Source organism: Gymnodraco acuticeps, unplaced genomic scaffold, assembly GCF_902827175.1.
Source record: "Gymnodraco acuticeps unplaced genomic scaffold, fGymAcu1.1, whole genome shotgun sequence".
NCBI lineage: Eukaryota > Metazoa > Chordata > Actinopteri > Perciformes > Bathydraconidae > Gymnodraco > Gymnodraco acuticeps.
The window spans coordinates 763,345-785,238 of record NW_022991123.1 but is presented as its reverse complement, the minus strand read 5'-3'; the positions used below and the strand labels follow the sequence as shown (position 1 = coordinate 785,238).

The following is a 21,894-nucleotide window of genomic DNA, read 5'->3' as shown; positions in this document are numbered from 1 at the left end:
CTCACACTTTGGTTTCCTGTCAAACACTATTGGATGACGTGGTTAATCAGTAGTAACATACTGTAATATCACAGTAATTCTTTAGTCATTGAAGCTGTGAAGTTACAGTATACAGTTTTAACTTTACAACAATGCATTGTATTATCATGGATGTGAAATTACAATACATTGCTGTGAAGACATTTACAGTAAATTGCTGTGAACCTTACTGTGAAAGTCATGCAAAAAGTTGCCAGGTTAATTATTATTATTAATTCACAGTGAATATTTTTACAGTGTGGATTTGTTAAATACTGTGGTAATGCAGAGCCACCAACAAAAGATGAGTTTAGCACATCCAGCATTTTCCACCTTATCACCAGGGACCCCCAGTTTTGACTTTTGGCTAAAAGTTATATGCACTTTTCTTATTAAAACATCTCTCCAGAGATAAAGTGTTACTGCTTCATTATAAGCGACCAATATTTTCCAAAATTATTGGAGTGGCTGTCTTTTCCAAGCAATTTTCTACTTTCAACACTAAACAAATGATATTCCAACCTTATCTGAACAAGCCCAACCCCAAAGCCTTGACTGAAGGAGAGCAGCCAATTTGTGTTCAGAGTAAGCAAGGAGATGTTCTCAGGCTGAGGTGCAGAGACAGAGGTATGGGCAATGAATAATTGTATCATTTTTGTTAGGGTGTGTGTGTGTGGGAGTAGACCCCATTCTTGCTACAAGAAATGCAAGGATAACTGCATTAGTTGAGCTGTGTCACGCTGACCTTTTGAATGTTACGTGACAGTTTCACAACCCTGTTGACGTCTTCACCCTGACCCGCGGCTCAGACAGAAGCAGCAGTGTTTGACAGCATGTTCGAATGCCAGGGAGGACGAGTCCAGTTGCACTACTGTTTGACAGTGCTGTCTGGACTCTTGGAGAGTTTGTTCTTCACAGGGATTACCTTTGGCTGGGCTTCTTTAGTGTTCGTGTTGAAAATTGATGGATACTTTGCTGGATACTGCACCAACGCCACCAGAGCGGAGGACCAAGATGTGTCTTTAGGTATTTGAACATAATATACATGTATTGTGGGTAAACAAAAAACTGCTCTATTTAACTGCTCTAATTTTCCTACTCTGCCTCTCCACTACATGTCAACACTTAATGGCATACGTTTCTAGACCTAAAAAGGGCACAATTACAACCAGGCTGTTCACACACTGTTAGTAATTTTATTGGAGCGAGTATTGCACTCTATTTCTTATGTAACCCAAGTTATTGTGAGCCAAGACAATTAAAGTTGTAAAGAGAGCCACAAAGTCCGTGTAGGGAGGAGTTCATGATGGGTCAAAATACAAAGGCGTTTCACCAAGGAACACAATGAGTTATACAGTGATACAGTATATGGTTAACTTATTTGTTACATAACTCCTGTACTTAACAAGTCTTTTTATAAGTAGTTTTTTAAACCAAAATACAATATTTTCCCAAAAATTAACCAATTTGTTTTGTTGTCTAAACTTAACTAATTACATTTGAATGGAAATACGATCTTTTCCTAAACCTAGAACCTGAACTAAGTCGTTTTGTTGTCTAAAACTACACTGCAGTAGTTTATTTAAAACGTACTGTTTTATAGAACATACTTATTTTACTCCAAATATGATCTTTTACTAAACCTAACGGTAAAACCTAAAGTCGTTTTGTTGCCTAACCAAATTCTGAGCTGCAGGGCTGGCAGGTGCACTGTTGTAAGATTTACGAACTGTGACAGTACGTAGAACCTGATTAACCAGACATACAGTATTGAACAAAAATGTTGAACTCTCCATTGTGGCCTATTATTCTTGTATGTTTCTTTCTTTCTTCCAGATTGCAGAGGCCAGGATGAGCACCTTTCTTGGGTCATGTCTGTGGCTACCATCGCCAACACATTAACACGCCTCCCCATTGGATATGTCTTCGACCGTTGTGGAACCACAGTGGCAAGGCTAATAGCTGTGTGAGCATGTCAGGAAACAATCTGTATTTAGGGCCCGAGCACAGCGCGCTAGGACCCAACGGCATCCTAGCACGAAGTGTGAGGAACCTATTGTTATTGGTGGTATTATTAGGGCCCGAGCACGGAGCACTAGGACCCAACGGCATCCTAGCACGAAGTGTGAGGAACCTATTGTTATTGGTGGTATTATTAGGGCCCGAGCACGGAGCGCTAGGACCCAACGGCGTCCTAGCACGAAGTGCGAGGAACCTATTGTTATTGGTGGTATTATTAGGGCCCGAGCACGGAGCGCTAGGACCCAACGGCGTCCTAGCACGAAGTGCGAGGAACCTATTGTTATTGGTGGTATTATTATTAGGGCCCGAGCACGGAGCGCTAGGACCCAACGGCGTCCTAGCACAAAGTGCGAGGAACCTATTGTTATTGGTGGTATTATTAGGGCCCGAGCACGGAGCGCTAGGACCCAACGGCATCCTAGCACGAAGTGCGAGGAACCTATTGTTATTGGTGGTATTATTCTTATTATTTTTCTGCTACTGTTTCCTGTTTTTGAGGCCTTTAGGATGCTGAAAAAGTTGTATAATTTTGCACGTACGCCAGGACCGGTGAAATATTTTATATTCTGGAGAATTATAGCTCCTCTAGAGACACTCCTCTCTCCTCTAAATCAGTGCATCCTCGGTTACGGCTCCTCCAGACAGCCTCCTCGATAATCGATCTTCGACGAGCCTTTACAGAAATGTGTTTTCCTTCGAGACAGCGTGCCGACATCCGTTTCCGGGTCGCTGCCGGAGGACCTGGGAGTCTGGGACGCGAAAATTAGAGAAATGACAAACGGCTCATTTCCGAGGACTCGCGCACGTCTGCTTGACGCCGGGACGACCGGCTGCCCTCCCCGACAGGCACACGGACGCGAGGGCCCGCTCATCACTGCGTGCACAAGTGCGACCGCAGTTTTAATTTATTCTTCTTTTTGTTGATGTTTGGTTAGTAAAAGGTCATAACTTTAGGAGCTGTCGAAGGAAAGAAGAACTGCAAATATGTACCTTCCTGATTACTTCACGGGTTTGGTTAAGACTTGCTAGACTTGTTTTGAAAAGGGTATTGCATGTAGGGCTCTCCCGAATACAATTTTTCGGGCTCCGGATATTCGGTAGTAATCAGCAGCGAATATTCGGATATTCGGCCCGCGGGTGGGGGGCAGTGGCGGTTCTAGACCAATTTGACTGGGGGGGCCACTGGGGGGGCCAGTTATTTTCTGAGGGGGGCACAATAAATGCAGGACGAAAAAGAGAACTAGACAGTATGAAGTAATTGCGCATAAGAAAACAATGCAATACAGTTATTGGTATTTGTTTCAGTACACTTATTTATTTCAGATAGATCTTATAGTTATTACTGTTAGCTTCAGCTTAAGTTATAGTGCAATGTTTGCACTAACACCATATTTATATAAAAATAAAGGCAATGAACAGTTACATCTCTACTTTACATAAGGGTGTCTGCACAATCTCACATTACAGCAACAAAATCCTGCGGTTCTTGGCAAACCGAGTACCAGAAAATATACATTTAAAAAAAAAAAGGGGTGTCAAAGGTCAGTGTTAGGGGGCACTTCACACTTCAGCACTTCACTGCTGATTATTTCCCCCCCCCCCTAGAACCGCCCCTGGTGGGGGGGGGAGTAGTAATCAGCAGTGAACCGCTTCAACTCGGGTACAGCCCTATTTGCATGCATACATTGGCAAAGTAAATGTTTGCGCACATTTCCAGTTCTGAGCTGTTGGAGCTTGCAGCCTAGCTTAGCTTTCCACAAATAGACAAATACACAACTTTGTTATCACCCCTGTAGCCCCAACCACCATCACTTTCACTGGCATCCAGACAGCCCCCCCGGAAAAGTCAGTGTATCAATATCACCAGAATGTCGCTATGTTGCTTAGCTCAATATCATCTAAACATTACACAATATGGAGTGTAGTGGAGAGTTAGAGATAACTCAGTGTTGGCACTAGTTTTGTGTCTATCACTAGGTTCACCCAGGTGTGTTGGCCAGAACACCACTTCAGGCCAAAGGTCCAGAATAGAGGAAATGAGGAGCTACGATGAGGTTTGACTTCTTTACTTATTTAGGCAGACATAAAGATATTTGTCTGTGTGTGTGTGGTCTTTCCTACAAGGGAAATAAACAAAATACAATCAATATAAGATAACTTATGCATACATAAATGATATACAGAATAATGCCAAACCCTATAGAAATAATAATCTAGACAAGCTATAATACAACATGTCTCCCTTCTCTTATCATCATAAAGACATTAACATATAATGTCAAACACTCTTTACCAGGCAACACAGAGATTCAAAGTTAAGCTACCGCTAATGAATAACGTTCCACTTCCGGTTGGCGGGAAGCGGCAGCCGATGCTCTTATTGTGAAATGCTACAGACATGCTGATTGATTGATTGAAAAGTTTATTAACAGCTTGTATATTGGGTACAGTACAGTACAGCTCAAAACATACAATTGTTAAGGGGATGCAGACCAGAGAAAGACTTTCGTCTTGTTTACATCAGGGTCCCCCATTTCCAATTCATCATATCATTTAAGACATATAAGACATATTTGACATACAGATGGCTTATTTACAATTTACATACAGGTGGTTTTTTACATACAGATTGCTTATTTACAATTTTCATTTTAGATTTCGTTCTAATACATCCTAACCGGACATTTAAGACATACCAAGTCTACAGATATACAGTTAGTAACAGAGTCTAAAATGCGAGTATATACATAGATGGGGGGGGAAGCTGTCCATTGAACGACAGGTTGAGATTTGTACCATTACCGGGGCCAGTTTTGCAATGCTCTCCCCCGAAGGTGCTCTTTAAGGGAGGTTTTGAAGGTAAGTATAGTTTTACTTTCCTTTACAGTTGTGGGAAGAGCGTTCCACCTTGATGTGGCATAATTGCGAAACGTGTATTCCCCCTTTTTTGTGCCAAATCTGGGTTTCACATGATTTGTGGCGCTCCCTCTGGTGTTATGATCATGGTATTCCTTGACCTTTGGGATGAATTTTGACATGTACATGGGTACCATAGAGGTGTAGTGGATCTTGTAGACCAGGCCCATTGCAAGTAGCTGTACTCTGTCGTCTACTCTAAGCCATCCTAGGTTGTCAAAGTGGGCAGAGGTGAGGTGGGTTCTAGATGAAAGGTCAAGCAGTAGTCTGACCAGTTTATTTTGCGATGTTTGAAATTTTATTTTTAGCGCCTTGGAGGTGCTATGGTACCATGACGTGCAAGCATAGTCATAGTACCCTTGAATGAGTGCTCCTGCCAGAGTTTTCAGGGTGTTTTTGTTTACCAGAGAGGAGATCCGGTATAGGAATCTAGTTCTTTGATTGACTTTTTTTATTACATTGGATGCCATTTTGTCACAGGAGAGGTTTGCCTCAAGAATAGATCCTAGGTATGTAATTTCCTTCTTACTTGTGACAATAATGTCACCCACTGCAACTGAGAAGTCGTCGGATTTGCTGAGATTATGTTTCGAACCGAAGAGAATGGACTCTGTTTTACCCAGGTGTAATGATAATTTATTATCGGCGAGCCAGGTGCAGATTCTGCCGAGCTCGGAGCTGAGGGTTTTTTCAACCTGCAATCTGCTCCTGTCAGAGACCAGCAGGGCTGAGTCGTCCGCGAACAGGAACAAGTTGCAGTCACATGCTGATGACATGTCATTTACATAAATTAGGAACAGTAACGGACCTAATATGCTTCCTTGTGGAACACCACAGCTCACTGGGAGGGGGAGGGACAGAGTACCGTTTACCTCCACCATCTGTTCTCTCCCCTCCAGGTAGGATTGCATCCAGCTCACCGATAGTTGATCAAAACCAATTGCTTTTAGCTTGTCAATCAGAATGGGGTGATTGACAGTGTCGAAAGCCTTTTGTAGGTCCAGCATCACCATGCCGCAGTACTTGCCCTCGTCCACCTCTTGTTTGATGTGGTCGCTCAAATAAAGAAGGCATGTGTCAGTGGAGTGGGATGTTCTAAAGCCAGATTGAAATTCATAGATTAGTTTATTTTCCGCAAGGTACTTTTCGACCTGTTCATATACTATTTTTTCCATGACTTTCGAGATGGAGGTAAGTATAGAAACAGGGCGGTAGTTGCCTGGGTCCAATTTGCTGCCCTTTTTGTGCAGGGGGTTACTCTTGCAATTTTGAAGTCTTTGGGTACTTTTCCCTGTTTTATGGAGAGGTTAATTATGTGAGCTATGACTGGTGAGATGGCGGTTGCTGTGTCTCTGAGGAATTTGGAGGGGATATTGTCGTGGCCAGTGGCCTTGTTAGGTTGGAGGGCGCTCAGTTTAATGAGTACCTCTGCTGTTGTTACCCTTGCTAGACTGAAATCATCTTTGCGTACCCCTAGGTTTTTGTAGTGGGTCATGATGTGATCTACTCCAAAAAGTCCTGAGTGGGAGGGTAATTTATTTACAAGAGTTGTGAAAAAAATGTTCAAGTACTTGGCCACATCCAGTTTGTCTGTGATGAGCCTGTTATCTGTCTTTATGTTTAAGTTAGAAAATCTCGTTTTGAGTTTTTTTACTGCAGCCAAGCTGGTTATTGAGTAATTTCCAAAGTTCACGGGGTTTATTTTTGTTTTCCTCAGTTTTGACATTGATGAAACTCTTTTTGGCAGTTTTGATCATGGAGCTTATGTTACTTCCGGTAGCCGAGTAGCGGAGCAATAAATGAACTGTTAACACATAATATCTCACCTTTAACGCCACATAAACATTTATCCACAAACTACATCCTATTACATTAATAATAGATCTGTGCCACTCAACACGGTGTATATACCCCTAACTTTGAGACAGGAGTGCTGACTCACTTGACGAGTGACTTAATGAGCAGCCATAATAAACATGCACCCAGCATGCACCGATCACATGAGCACGGAGACTCTGCATTAAGTCCCATCGGCACAGAAGTTATCACAATAATAATAAAGTGTAGAACAACATAACAGGCAGCACTGTGGACAAACACTCACGTTCATTTACGCACACAATACGAAGCTTAAGACGGCATAACTTTCCTGCAACTACTGACGCAAATACCCTCTGATGTGTGACGTCACCCAAAACACGTGGGTTAGCCCCTCCCCACTATGAAGGCAGAATTTAACAGGTATCAACTCTGTATAATAAAATAATATATATATATATCAATAACTATAACTTTGGGACCTTTTCTACATGGAGACTATTCAAAAACCTCAGCAATGATTTTCCCCTGGGTCAAATGTTCAACTTTCCTATGTAATATGTTGAAATTACCCACCTGACAATACAGGCTTGAAGTAAGTTATTCCTAAAAAGTCCCTTTTATGCTTTAGGGGTTTTCCCTTTCCTGTAGTGTTATAAACAGGGGTGCACTGCACATAACTTTTTTGCCCTGGTTCTCAAAGGAGTACCTGGAGATGTTGCTTGGTGCGCATCCTTAAAATGAAAAAACCGGTCCTTTTGAGGGATACTTGACTTCATAAACGAAGGGGGGGGGGGGGTGCGCTAGTGAGCATGCTCATGAACTGTTCGCTGTTCACTGTATGCCTCGCAGCAGGGTTACTGTGCGGAGCGCATAAAGCGATAGTTACGGCTGTAACTACGGTTCTATGAGTCCCGGATGACCGCCAGAGGCGGTGCTTTAAGCACTGGATATGTCCATCGCACGCATGCGCAGCTCGAGTACCAATAACAACAAAGTCACCTGTGACCCACGTGACACCGGCTATATCAGCCGGTGTCGTCAGAGGATCTGTTCCCAGAATCTTCTCGCGAGCACACAAGAATTCTGAGTGACAGGGAACTCTGGCGGTCATCCGGGACTCATAGAACCGTAGTTACAGCCGTAACTATCGTTCTATTTCGTCCCTACTGACCGCCAGAGGCGGTGCTTTAAGCACTGGATGACTTATACTAACAATGTCATGAAGAATCCAAGCCCTTGCTCACCACTGGAAACAGCGTAGCTCGGCAAAAGGACCACGCCCAAAGAATGGGGAGTGGCGACATTGACCTGATGACAACTGGAGAATGTGCCAGAAGACGCCCACGACGCCGCGGCGCAGATGGTCTCCAGGGGCACCACCCTCAGGGCAGCCCAAGATGTTGAGATGCTCCTTGTAGAGTGGCATCTCAGCCTGATGGCAGGGGGCGGCCACTGGCCCCGTAAGCCTGTGAGATGGTATCGACAACCCAGTGGGGCAGCCACTGGTTAGAGGGCATAACCTCCTTTAGTGCCGCCAGGGCAAAATCAAGAGTTGCTCCAACTGCCGTATACAGGCAGTAGCCTTGATATACGCCCTTTGGGCACCCCCAGGGTACAGCAACTTCGACGTGCCGTACTCCTGAATGTCAAAGCGTGCCAGCTGGGCAGGCTGATTGAAGTGGGTTTGTGGATGGACCCCGGGCAGGAATGCCACATTTGCCCAAAGGGCAACGCCTGAGAGTCCCACCTCGGGCATGTATTGTTTATGGAGAGGACATGCAACTCCCCGACTCGCTTCCCTGAGGCTATGGCAAGCAGAAATGCTGCCTTCGTGGGCAGCCAACTAAGCCCCACCTGGGCCAGGGGCTCGAAGGGAGGAGATGATAGGGCATCCGGCAGCAGGGGCAGGTCCCAAGCCGGAGCCCTCAGGGTGCTAGGGGGACGCTGCCGTAAAGCCCCTCTCATAAAGAGGGACACCGACCTGTGGCACCCCGCCGTGGCGCCGTCGACCCGAACATGTCGGGCAGAAATAGCAGCCACATAAATTCAGAGTGGAGTGAGAACGTCCACTATCTAGAAGGGACTGTTGTCTAAGCAACAACGTACATGCTGTCCCCAAGGAACACGCACATTCTTGCCCCCCAGTTGGGGTAGAAAGTGCGTGAGTGCAAGCTGCAGAGCCCGAAGCTCTAGCACGTTGACCTGGCGCGCACTCTCCTGGGCAGACCGCTGACCCTGAACGGTCCTGCCCTGCCGCACTGCACCCCACCCTGAGAGACATGCACCTATGGTGATGGTCTCCTGGCGGGATGGGATGGCGCCCATGGGCACGCCCACTAGGAGATAGAACCTGCCCCTCCAGCGTGACAGAGTGGAGGCAATGCTGCGACACCCTGACTTCCCTGTGCCTGTGCCACTTGGCGTCCAAGTGAAGGCTGTTCAGCCACATCTGCATGGGGCGCAACGACAGCGGGCCTAAGGGCCCAGCGGCCGAGGCAGCTGCCAGTCTGCACAAGGGCCGGAGGAACTGAATATAAGGCACCTTCTTGCCCGGCCCACGTGGAAGTAGGCATCCCTCAAGTCCACGGTTGAGAACCACTCCACCTGTGCATATGCAGTGGTCAGCATATAGAATGGCAGCACCTTCGGGAATCTGTTGATTCCTCTGAGGTCCAAGATCGGGCGAAATCCGCCGACTTTCTTGCTCACGAGAAAGTACGCCGTGTAGAACCCCCTGGGATAAGCAGAGGGTCTTACTGCCTTGATTGCGTCCTTGGACAGAAGGACGGACAACTCTTGGGCCAGAGCTAGGGCCCCTGCCGGATCGCTGACGACTGTCAATTAGACCCAGCCGAAGGCTAGGGGCCGGAGCTGCGGTCCGTACCCCTGGGTTAAGGTGAAAACCACCCAAGGGACGGAAGTACAGACCGCCCAGTAACTGAGCTGCTGCTGGGAAAGCAGCCGACGACCGCCCCCGGGATTTCAGGGCCCAGTCCCCCGGCCCCTGGAGCATCTTGGGGGGCGCCGGTAAGGCTCTGGGGCACGAGGCCGCCTGGAAAGCGGGCGACCTGGGGCACGAAAGTCATTGGGTCGCGCCGCTAAGACCTCTGCAGACCACCCCTGTAATCCGGCGGTCTACGAAGACCCGAGAGCTGCTGCCTGGACTGCCTAGCTTGGGCGGCACGCTCCAGTGCCTCCAGGGCAGCTGACCTAAACAGCTCCCCTGGCTCGACTGGTACGCTACGGAGGACTCTCCTACATGCCTCCGTTAGTGGTGACTGGGCCAGCGAAACCTGGCGACGAGTCTGTACCAGCGACAAGGCGTCCTCATACAGAGGTGCGTCAACCGAAGGAGGTGTGTCAGCCGAAGGAGGTGCGTCAGCCGAAGGAGGTGCGTCAGCCGAAGGAGGTGCGCCAACCGAAGGGGGGGGGGGGGGGACAGGCGGCCCGCTAGCAGCCCCTACACCGGGCCCAGGCTGAAGGGCCAAGAGGCGACTTCATCATGCCCCTATCGGCAGCTAGCCGATCCACTTTAGAGGACAGCCTGTTTCTAGTCCTTCTATTGGGGGCGAGCACACATAGCCATCGCTCCCTCAAGTCGCCGGGAACGGCCGAATTGATCTGGAGGAGGATGTGACAAGGAGAGGTGTCTGTTGGCTGCTGCCAGACGTTCCACCTCAGTGATTCTAGCCACTCTGAGCGCCCAAGGCATGCAGCTACAGCTCATGCAGGCGTTTACCGTGAGAACCTCCCTCAGATGCTCCCATTTCGTCCCCACTGACCGCCAGAGGCGGCCGAGGCAGGAAGGGCAGCGGTCGTGGCCGTCCTCGGGCTCAAAAGAAGCCATACAGTCGCTACATGAATGAGCCATTCTGTAGGTAGCCAGATGCAGCGTAGCCGGGAGCGGGTGCGGGAACACAGCCTTCACCAGCTACCTGCTTAATGGAAAGAGTAGCGCGTTGCTGCTACTCGCCGAACAGAAAGAGGGATGTAATTACACCCACGTTACCGGCAGAGGGAGCGGGAGCGAGAGCACTGCCTTCACCTGGCTGGATTAATAAACATGGCAGTTCAGCGTCTACCAGGAGCGGGGGCGAGAACACTGCCGGCTGAGTTAGAGACGAATGCCAGATGCAGCATAACCGGGAGCGGGTGCGGGAACACAGCCTTCACCAGCTACCTGCTTAACTGAAAACAGGGCAGTTCCGCGTCTACCAGGAGCGGAGGCGAGAACACTACCTTCACTGGTTGAGTTAGAGACGAATGCCAGATGCAGCGTAACCAGGAGCGGGTGCGGGAACACAGCCTTCACCAGCTACCTGCTTAACGGAAAGACAAGGCAGTTCAGCGCCTACCAGGAGCGGGGACGAAAACACTGCCTTCACTGGTTGAGTTAGAGACGAATGCCAGATGCAGCGTAACCGGGAGCGGGTGCGGGAACACAGCCTTCACCGGCTACCTGCTTAACGGAAAAGCGAGGCAGTTCAGCGTCTACCAGGAGCGGGGGCGAGAACACTGCCTTCACTGGTTGAGTTAGAGACGAATGCCAGATGCAGCGTAACCGGGAGCGGGTGCGGGAACACAGCCTTCACCAGCTACCTGCTGAACGGGAAGAGTAGAGCGGTGCTACTACTCACCGAACAGAAAAAGGGATGTAGCTACATCCACATTACCGGTAGAGGGAGCGGGAGCGAGAGCACTGCCTTCACCTAGCTGGGTAAAATAAAGAAGCTTAACAGTACACGCAAGACGTTAGCCGAGCAGCTGCTGCTAACGATCAAGCGAGATCAAGTCAAATAACACACATGTTTAAGACCAGATAACTAGCTTCTAAAGAAGAGAACAGCACAGAGCCGTAGTTACAGCAGTAACCATGGCCAGTGCTCACACGGCATATAACCGTAGTTACAGTAGTAACTATGGCCAGTACTTACACGGCTTAGAACCGTAGTTACAGTCGTAACTATGGCCAGAACTTACACAGCATAGAGCCGTAGTTACGGTATTGACTATGGCCAGTACTTACACGGCTTGGAACCGTAGTTACAGTAGTAATTATGGCCAGTACTTACGGCTTAGAACCTTAGTTACAGTAGTAACTGTGGCCGGTGCCTAAAAGTGTCAGCCAAACGGCTGCCCACTAGATAATATAATATTGGGAGGATGAAATCCTCCTTAATGGCCACACATGCAGAGCACACAGTGAAGATTGTTCTCTGCATATCGTCCTAGTGCTAGGAGTCTAGTACTAGGAGCAGTAAGTACAACGATATAGCGCTACTGCAACCATACCATGCGTTTACCGGGAGCGGGAGCGAGAGCACTGCCCTCACCGGCTGAGTTAAATAATGAAGCTTAACAGTACATGCAAGGTGTTAGCCAAGCGGCTGCTGCTAACAATCAAGCAACCAAGTCAGAACACAATGTTAAGACCAGATAATTAGCTTCTAAGAAAGAGAACAGCCCGCATAGAACCGTAGGCCATGGTTACAGTAGTAACCGCACATGCGGAGCACACAGCACCCGCAGTGAAGATGTTCTCTGCATATCATCCTAGTGCTAGGAGTCTAGTACTAGGAGCAGTAAGTACAACGATATAGCGCTACTGCAACCATACCATGCGTTTACCGGGAGCGGGAGCGAGAGCACTGCCCTCACCGGCTGAGTTAAATAATGAAGCTTAACAGTACATGCAAGGTGTTAGCCAAGCGGCTGCTGCTAACAATCAAGCAACCAAGTCAGAACACAATGTTAAGACCAGATAATTAGCTTCTAAGAAAGAGAACAGCCCGCATAGAACCGTAGGCCATGGTTACAGTAGTAACCGCACATGCGGAGCACACAGCACCCGCAGTGAAGATGTTCTCTGCATATCATCCTAGTGCTAGGAGTCTAGTACTAGGAGCAGTAATACAACGATCTAGCGCTACTGCAATCAAACCCTATGTTACCGGGAGCGGGAGCACTGCCCTCACCGGCTGAGTTAATAGTTAAGCTTAACAGCAAGGTGTTAGCCAAGTGGCTGCTGCTAACAATCAAGCGACCAAGTCAGAACACAATTGTTAAAACCAGATAATAGCTTCTAAGAAATAGAAAGTACTTACCTTACTCTCTGCATCTAAACGAAAAACGGGTTTAAAATATGACACTCTGGGCTTTCCATACTAAATTGAATGAGGGACACAGCCAAAGCTGGGACTCAAATGATAATGATAGCTCGGGCACAAGCCACAAGCAGAACTTTCAAAAGAGCATAAGGGCAACTTTATGGGAGAGGAAGCGGGAACACTGTCGTCACCAGAAAGTCTAAGCCAAACAAAAAATAAGACAGCAATCAGGACAACTTGGCTGGGAGAGGGTGCGGGGACACAGCCATCACCAGCAACAAGCTGACACCAACCTGTCTGTCGAGGCTCTGCACAGCCGGCCACAGCTCCTGGAGGACGCGTTAACGACCCGTAGCTCCGACTGTCAGTCACGAAGCTGCACGCGGCCAGCTGCTTGCAGAGAAATCCCTCAGATCAAACGTTCAAACCTGAACGCTGTAGGCTACAAAAATGTAGCCACGGTACCCTCGCGCAGCGAGAAGATGAAAGGAACAGATCCTCTGACGACACCGGCTGATATAGCCGGTGTCACGTGGGTCACAGGTGACTTTGTTGTTATTGGTACTCGAGCTGCGCATGCGCGCGATGGACATATCCAGTGCTTAAAGCACCGCCTCTGGCGGTCAGTAGGGACGAAATAGAACAGACCCTTCACGCGATACGATAGCGAGGTGTTGAGCGATGGATCGCAGATGCCGTCGTGCTCACGGACGGATTAAAACAATTAAACCTAAATGGATCGCGAATTATACTTTGGCGGCCGTTAATATACCTGGGCGGCCCGCCTAAGTTAAGTCTATCTGGAAACCCTGCTATCTTACCAGTTCTTATGCAACTCGCAAATATCTCTCTCTCTTCTCTCTTTTCTATCTCTCTCTTCTCTCTTTTCTCTCTCTCTTTTCTCTTTTCTCTCTCGCTCTCTCTCTCTCTCAATATTGGTGCGCAAATGGGCCTTTTTTCAAATGATCCGGTGCTCTTTTTTGGCGGGGGGTGCGCATGTGCGCATGCAGTTATGTGCAGCCCTGGTTATAAAAGCTTTTGTGCATGTAAATGGTCTGCGAAGGCTACAATCCCAAAGTTCTCACTCCAACATATTGTAATCGATAGGCTAAGGGGTGGGATGTTTCTGACACATCTCTCGGTTGACCAATCACAACAGAGTCAGCTAACCAATCAGAGCAGTCTGGGCTCTGATTTCATACAGAGGGTGAAAAGAGGTGCTGCAGCACAGGAAGTATGAGAAAAATAAAGACATTTTTGAACATTAAAGCATTTAAACATATCACAGTAGAGACACGACATCTTAATATTTCCTCTTAAAACCTGTAGAAGCACTAAATTATAATTAATTATTGATACATTTTTGTGTAAATCACTTCAGTGTTCAACTTGGTAAAGGCAATTTTACCATTTATAATTTAATTGATTTATATTTTCGCAATAATAACCTGAATCTGCTAATTAGCAAGAAACTAAACTCAAAACAGTTTGAAGCTCTCCCATGTTTGCTCCTTGTGTTCCGGTTCTTTGCTCCAATCATTTCATCACAGTTAGCATATATGATGCTAACCCTGTACATTATTTTAAATGGATAGTTCAGATGTGTGGGGTTGTGTGAGATACTTATCCATAGTCAGTATTATCTGCAGTAAATGGCGGATGGTACTCCCCCTGATTAGAGAAGCAGAACGGAGTTACGGTACAGAAGCTGAGCACTAAAAAAAGGCCCAACTTAAAATGTTCAACATCAGTTTAAGTGTATGGAATATTCAGAACATTTCCACCTCTTAATCTTGCTGTAGGACATCCTGAACATACCTGAATGAAGAACTGCATCCCTTACTTATGCTCTCTTAAAAGATTCCTTTGACAAAACCAGTCAATTCACCTCGTAGAACACAGGAGTTGCTGGTCTGACGCTGCCTCCATTGGTTAGTTTGTTGGCGCTATCGATTGGCTTTGTTTTTTTTTCAAAGAGTTAGTTTGGAATCCCCAGCTCTTCTTATTTGTCTTCTTCTCCAGACCACCATATACTGTAGGTGATACAATGACTATGGAATAAATATGTCCTACAACGCCACTTCAAAACAGCCAAACTATTCACTTAACTACTGGTTAGATTTGACCTTTGAATTTACAACAAGAGGATTGAAGTAGGCAATTTTAATACCAAAAATGTGACCTAAACTAGTTGAATTTGATAATTACATTCATTATCTTACTGCAGATGTTTTTACACCACCGGCACTCTACTCATCACACTATCAAGGGCAGGTAGGTTGTTTTTGCACATTGTAGTTTAGGAGCAGTTACTGTACACTGCATAACTCTTTGCTCTGTCTCTCCTTCAGAGACGTCGGTGTTGCTGTACCCTGCGACTGCATGTCTGGTTATTGCTGGAACAACCCTTTACATCACCAATGTCCAGGTTTGTCACGACCTGCCATAAAAACGTGGTATTGTCATGGTATGGTTAATATGTTGCTGTGTTAGGAGGACAAAGAACCAGATATCTGCTGTTATAAAATTTAATGTATCTGTTAAGGTGGCAAACCTGTTTGACACCTATCGCTCCACCATCATCAACGTCTACAACGGGGCCTATGACTCCTCTGCTGCCGTCTTTCTCATCATAAAGGTAATGGAATCTAATTCAATAACATTTCATTGTGCTCTTCAATGCAATAACCAAATGCGAAGTGTGAATTTTCTCTTTTTTGTCTTTCTATCTACAGCTGCTACATGAAAAAGGAGTGTCTCTTCATTCGTGTTTTTTCTTCCTCACCTTTTGTAGCATATTCCAACTCCTACGTACTTTCTTATTAATGCCCAAAAGACATATCCCCTACCCGCTGCCGGACACATACACTTACGGGTAGTTCAAACAACACCATCCAGATGAATTTAGTTGCGATATTTGAATTGTTTTTTACCCACTCCCTTTGCTCTGACAGGGTCAGCTGCCCCAGCACAAGAAGAGAAAGAATAGAGGAGAAAGAGAATGACAAGGAAGACCAGGAATTAGATGTGAAGAGGAATAAAGATGATAAGACAGCAGAGGCTGAGACATCTGCTTTGCATCTACTCAAAAAGCCACTGGTTGAGCCCAAGCAAGAGGAAGGTATCATCAACAAACCTTGTTCCCACCTTTTTTGACAGTTATCAGCCAATTAAATGGTTATCAGTTTTCATCGGTGGAATGCATTTCTGTCCCTCCCCCCCCCCTCTAATTGGCTACGTTGGCTGTTATAATGTATTTGTAAGTAGGGTTAGGGTTAACAATAGGGGAGAGTGGGGTTAGATGAGCCAATTTTACTTATATTGTCCTCTATAAATGTTAGATAGAAGACTAATGACAACCTTTATTTCAGGATGTCTTCTGTCAATCAAAATGAAGATAAAGCATCTGTCACAAAGGGTAATGAAAATATGACTTGTGGTCTTATGGCCTAACTTGCCCCATCTAAGGGGTAAGTTGATTCCCATTAAGTGGTAAATTGAGCCATCTGGGAGTAAATTGACCAATTGTCATTCAAGTTTAAACCTGAGCATAAGTTAAACAAATATACAATAATTTCTTTGCCAGTACCTGCTTTGGAGTCTGCACTATAGTGACTCCTGCTTTGTCAAAATTATAAATCAGGAGTGGAGGAAATGAATGCCTGTAAAACAAACATAAAGGAGCCAGATCAGAATCAGAATGAACTTAACAGCCATCAAAAGATATCCTTGTAAATGTAGCTGGTAGTTAAACACATGTGCCGGTTATTCTCTCATCCGTCTATCACTTTAACCACATTGTCAAATAAAATCCTCAACTGTAGTTTTATTGAAGGCGGGCTACAGCCTTCCCATGGATGTTGTTTCAGGCATACAGCAGGAAAGATAGTGGCTTAAAATTACTGAACAATCTAGACCTAAAAGAATATAATTAATTATATCAAGATACTGTATGTATCTTCATAAGACCAATTAACCTAAGCTTTCCTTCATTGTTTTTACAATGTTTAAACTTTTTTTTTTAAATCAGTTGTTTAACTATTGAAATACCATTTTAAACTGCCTCATGGGGCTGAACCACTGGCTCAATTTAGCCACTTTTTGGGGGGAAAAAGCTGTCCAGCTAAGTCATTCATGCCACTAATGATTCACATGGTTTTACGCCTTGCTAAATAACCAACATTTTTACATTTTGATATATTTGGTAACATAACAGTAATTATGTTTGTTTTTTTTGTGTGAAAAAAACATATTTACCACTTTACCATGTGCTTCTCTCCATCACAGCCAACTAGAAATGATGGTTGCTTCCATATGGTCACAGGACAACAAATGTGCACAGTTCCCTAGATAAAAGGGGTTGGGTTACCAATAGGGTTGCAAAGGGGCGGAACAATTCCGGTACATTTCCGGAAAGTTTCCATCGGAAGTCAAGCTGGGGAATTTTGGAAATATTCGATGCAAAATTAAACAAAAAATATGACTTTTTTTTTTTTAAGTAGAACATAACAAGTTTTAATTATTTTATTGAACAATTATTTATTTCATTGAAGAACGAAAACAGGAATGTTGAGTTAAATATTACTCATCCCCCCCCCAACCCCACTCATTAAAAAATGAACAAAAATGCACCCCCCATCCAAAAATCCCCACAAAGTCCCATTCAAAATGTTAAAGTGGACCTATCATGCAAAATGCACTTTGTGATGTCTTTTATACATAAATATGTTCACTCAGGGAAACTCACACAGCGTCAGAAAATAAAACCCTCTCTGTTTTCCTCCGTACCCAAATCTTTTAAAAACGGGTGTACAACGAGTCCATCCGAGGTGACGTCGGCGGACCCACAGAAAGTTGCTGAAATCAGAAACAATGCCTGACGTGTTTTGGACGTCTTTGTTTACATTAGCAAGCCTCGCTAACACTCAGAGCTAACCTCTACTGTAGAGCAGGGGTTCCCAGGTGTTACTGCCGGGCCGCGAAATAGCTGTGAGTTTATCGTAATATTTGCAGAATTATATAAATATATAAAAATATTTTATCATAATATTTTTTTTAAAAAGTGTCTAATTTTCGCACCTATACCAGTCATATTATTTCATCCAGTAGCCTAGTTTATCTTTCACCAGCAAAGAGTTGAAAATGGCTTTCATGATGTTCCGAGGGATTCGGCGGCTCAGCCAACCCAGTCTCATAAAAAAACGTGTAATAACTACGTTGGTCCACAACGTAGGACGTAGTATTTATACAAAAACGCCTCTGAAATTGTAGGATCCCTACGTTTTTTTTCACCATTCATTCCAATGGCTGGCGTCTATGTCACGTGATCTTCACATTTCTCCCTGCAGAAAAAAAAAACATGGCCGACATTCGTTTTATTCTCGGTGGAAAATGCCTATTTTAAGGTTAGTTTGGCCATTAAAATGCCTTTTGATGTCATTTTATGCGAGAACTATGAGTTGTTATTTCAGATTATGTGTGCAGTGGATGTAAATGATCTTTAGTTTGCTAGTTATTACGAAGATTACTTCAGGAAATTGTGTCCATACAACGTTTTCATTGTTACCAAGGTGGTTGCTAGGGACGCTGCTATCGATATTATTTCTGTTATGTTGTGGAAAATGGTGTTATCTTTATTGCTACCCCCTTCCCCGTCAATGTATAGTGTTGGTCCACAGCACAAACGTATTAGTTTAACAAAATCTGCATCTAAAATTGTGGCATAGTGTGGTGCTGAGAGATGGGAGTCGGAGGCGGGGTATCAAAGGTACAAGCTAGACTTTTATTTAGCATCTCAAAACACATGTAAACAGCTTCATGCCCGGGAAGCGAAGACCGGCGGAGACAGGAAGTCCGGCTCACTAAAATGTCCGTGCAGAACAATACCCTAACCCATAGATCCGTGGGTGAATAATGTCAATCACCACAATAGATACGTTATTTCCCCCTGTGCAATTCTCCATTTACTCAACAATAACACATAATTATCCTTGTGTTTATTTATTTGTTTGATTAATAAACACAAGTTGGAGTCCGTCAGGACCGAGGGTCGGAGCAGCTCATTTGCTTTACAGAATATTACACCCGGAAGTAAGTATTCTCTCCGCTTCGCTTGACAAACCCCGTGATAGTCCTCAAGCTCTGTGATTGGAGAGTGTGCAGAGCGTCGAACAGCACTTGAAATGGGATGGAACCACGGCAGACTGTCCAAAACTGGATTTGAACGGGTCCACCGCGTCCCCCCCTCCCCCACCCCGTCCCCAGAACTACACATGCTGGCTATTGTGTTTCGCAACATGTTCTCTATCTATGGCACGTCTCTACTGGGAATTGTAGTTTTAAAAGACGTTTTCATATTTCCCATAATAAGAAGTTGCCAGTATTAAACTGTGTACATCCCTGGAGGTTTAGGGGATAGGAAACACTCATTTAAAACATAATTAATAAATGGGTGAAAATTGCTATACCCACACGACAGCTAAGGTCTATGTCTGTGACCCCTCCTGTTGTTAATTGATAAGCCTGAAACATGCACTTGTCAAGGTTCAGAGGCACATTTTGCAAATAGTTGGAAACATTTGCGTTACATCAGCATGTGTATAGTTGTAAATATGCAGTGGTGTTTATTTGTAAATCATTTAGTATAATCAAACAAATTCTGTGTTTTATATTTAATAATTCTGTGCTCTTTATTTATTGATTGATACCTGACAAGGCCGGAGATGAAAAACTTGGGTCGCAGGTTCCTCAACAGTGCATTACAAGACATCTATCAATATGTGTGTACCTCCACCATTAAATTGTCATATTTCTTATACTATCTACATACATCTTATATAAGAGTATAATACATATGTATAATATCAGTTAAAATAAGTGCTTCAACATAGTTAACATTGCTGGAGGTATACACAAAGTTTTACATTCATTGCATAACTACACCGTTTGTGAATATGTCAATAAACCTTAGAAAATCTTGAAATCTTGAAAGGGATGTGCAAAATAGTCATTATATACAGTCTTTAATTAACTATTAGTAGAGAATAACTAGTAATGAACATACTTTATAGGGATTCTATTAATATCTAATAATAAAAATAATGAAATTCAATAACATGCTTTAACCACTAGGTGTCCCTTTATATCAGGTGTGCACGTTTATGGTGTAAATACAGCCTATCTACCAATTGGATCAAATATAAAAGTCAGCCGAATTAGTGTTGATACTGCAAGGAGACGTATTGTGTGAAAAGAAATGTAAGATGTTGTTTAATTACTGATATATTTATGATCCACGTCACGTTTCCAGTGTTGGCGGCAGTTCCTCATGTTTGTCTAGAAGTCTTCTCATCAAGGCTCTATAAATAGAGAACTACAGCAGATATGTAATATTTAATGCAGCCGAACCGTGTATTACAATGCCGTTATGTGATGACTTTCAAAGAGAAAAGCAAGAACACTCGGAATAAAGTGTTTTCGGTCTCTTTCCGGTATTTGTTAATGACGATGTGATGTGAGATGTGAGACTGGAATTGCACAGGGAAAATAACGTTTCTATGCCACCATTTTAGATGCGGATTTTGTTAAACTAATACGTTTGCGCTGTGGACCAACACTATACTTTGACAGGGAATGGGGTAGCAATAAAGATAACACCATTAAACAGTTACACAACATAACAGAAATAATATCGATAGCAGCGTCCCTAGTAACCACCTTGGTAACAATGAAAATGTTGTATAGACACAATTTCCTGAAGTAATCTTCATAATAACTAGCAAACTAAAGATCATGTACATCCACTGCACACATAATCTGAAATAACAACTCATATTTCTCGCATCAAATGACATCAAAACGCATTTTAATGGCCAAACTAACTTTAAAATAGGCATTTTCCCCCGAGAATAAAACGAAGTTCGACCATGTTTTTTTTTTGTTGCAGGGTGAAATGTGAAGATCACGTGACATAGACGCCAGCCAGGCGTTTTATCACAACCAAATTTAAAGTGGACCTATCATGCTATATTTGAATAATATATTGTAGGGCCATACCTATATAAAACATGTCTGTGAAGTTTTTTTTTTCAAAATACCAAACAGATCATGCATTTTAGCCATGCCTCATTTCGCTCTATTTGCTCTATTCCAGCCCTGTTTTTGCAAGGGCTGATTCTGTGGCAAATGAGCTGCAGCTGACCACGCCCCCCTGCAAAGGAGGGGGGCGAGGCACGAGCGTCATGTTTCCATGCTGTTACCATGCCACGCAACCTCTCATTCCCCTGATAGGTGGAGAGTTGCCCATATAGGCGGAGCACCCCGTTTCTGACGTCAGAACAATTTCAAATCTGTATCAGTCTGTATCAGATCCGTTGCAGCCCCGTTTTTAGAGATTTGGGTACGGAGGAAAAGAGAGAGAGTTGTATTTTCTGACACTTGGTGAGTTCCCTGTCACACCAGGGACACATATTCATGTATAAAAGACGTACAAAAGTGCATTTTGCATGATAGGTCCCCTTTAACTTTATCTCCGGTAGAATTCTGATCCGCCTCCTCTTATTTATTTTTTTCAAGCTAAGGACCCAAAATCTGCGTTTCTCTAACAGGGCTGCAAAAGAGGGGTTTGAGCAATATGAGGCATGGCTACAATGGGTGAACTGTTTGGTATTTTGAAAAAAAAACTTCACAGACATGTTTTATATAGGTATGGTCCTACAATATATTTTTTAAATATAGCATGATAGGTCCACTTTAAATGAAAAGAGCCCTTCTCCCTCCAAAAAGTCCCATTAAACATGCAAATCTTCCTTCAAGCAATCCTCTGCATTTTTCCTAAACCCTTTCAGTCAATGGGCTCTTCCTCATCCAACTCTGAGTCTTCCTCTTCAGTGTCACTGTCCAGCCTTGTTGAGGATGGCTCTGTGTCAGGCTCAAAGAGCCTTAGGTTTGCCCGAATGCCAACCAGTTTTTCCACTCTCACATTTGTGAGCCTGTTGCGAACCTTTGTGTG

The 21,894-nt window shown here is 44.5% G+C and overlaps 1 protein-coding gene across 1 annotated transcript in view; it reads left to right on the top strand.

Moving 5' to 3' along the window:
* Positions 1–851: 851 nt before the first annotated feature.
* Positions 852–21,894, top strand: part of LOC117560258 (solute carrier family 43 member 3-like) — a 30,623-nt gene continuing 9,580 nt past the window's right edge. The window contains exons 1-7 of the mRNA XM_034237113.1: positions 852–1,044; positions 1,855–1,984; positions 15,112–15,158; positions 15,236–15,312; positions 15,430–15,522; positions 15,620–15,759; positions 15,839–16,005. Of these exons, the coding sequence (XP_034093004.1) occupies positions 852–1,044; positions 1,855–1,984; positions 15,112–15,158; positions 15,236–15,312; positions 15,430–15,522; positions 15,620–15,759; positions 15,839–16,005 (847 nt within the window). The remainder of the gene's footprint in view (positions 1,045–1,854; positions 1,985–15,111; positions 15,159–15,235; positions 15,313–15,429; positions 15,523–15,619; positions 15,760–15,838; positions 16,006–21,894) is intronic.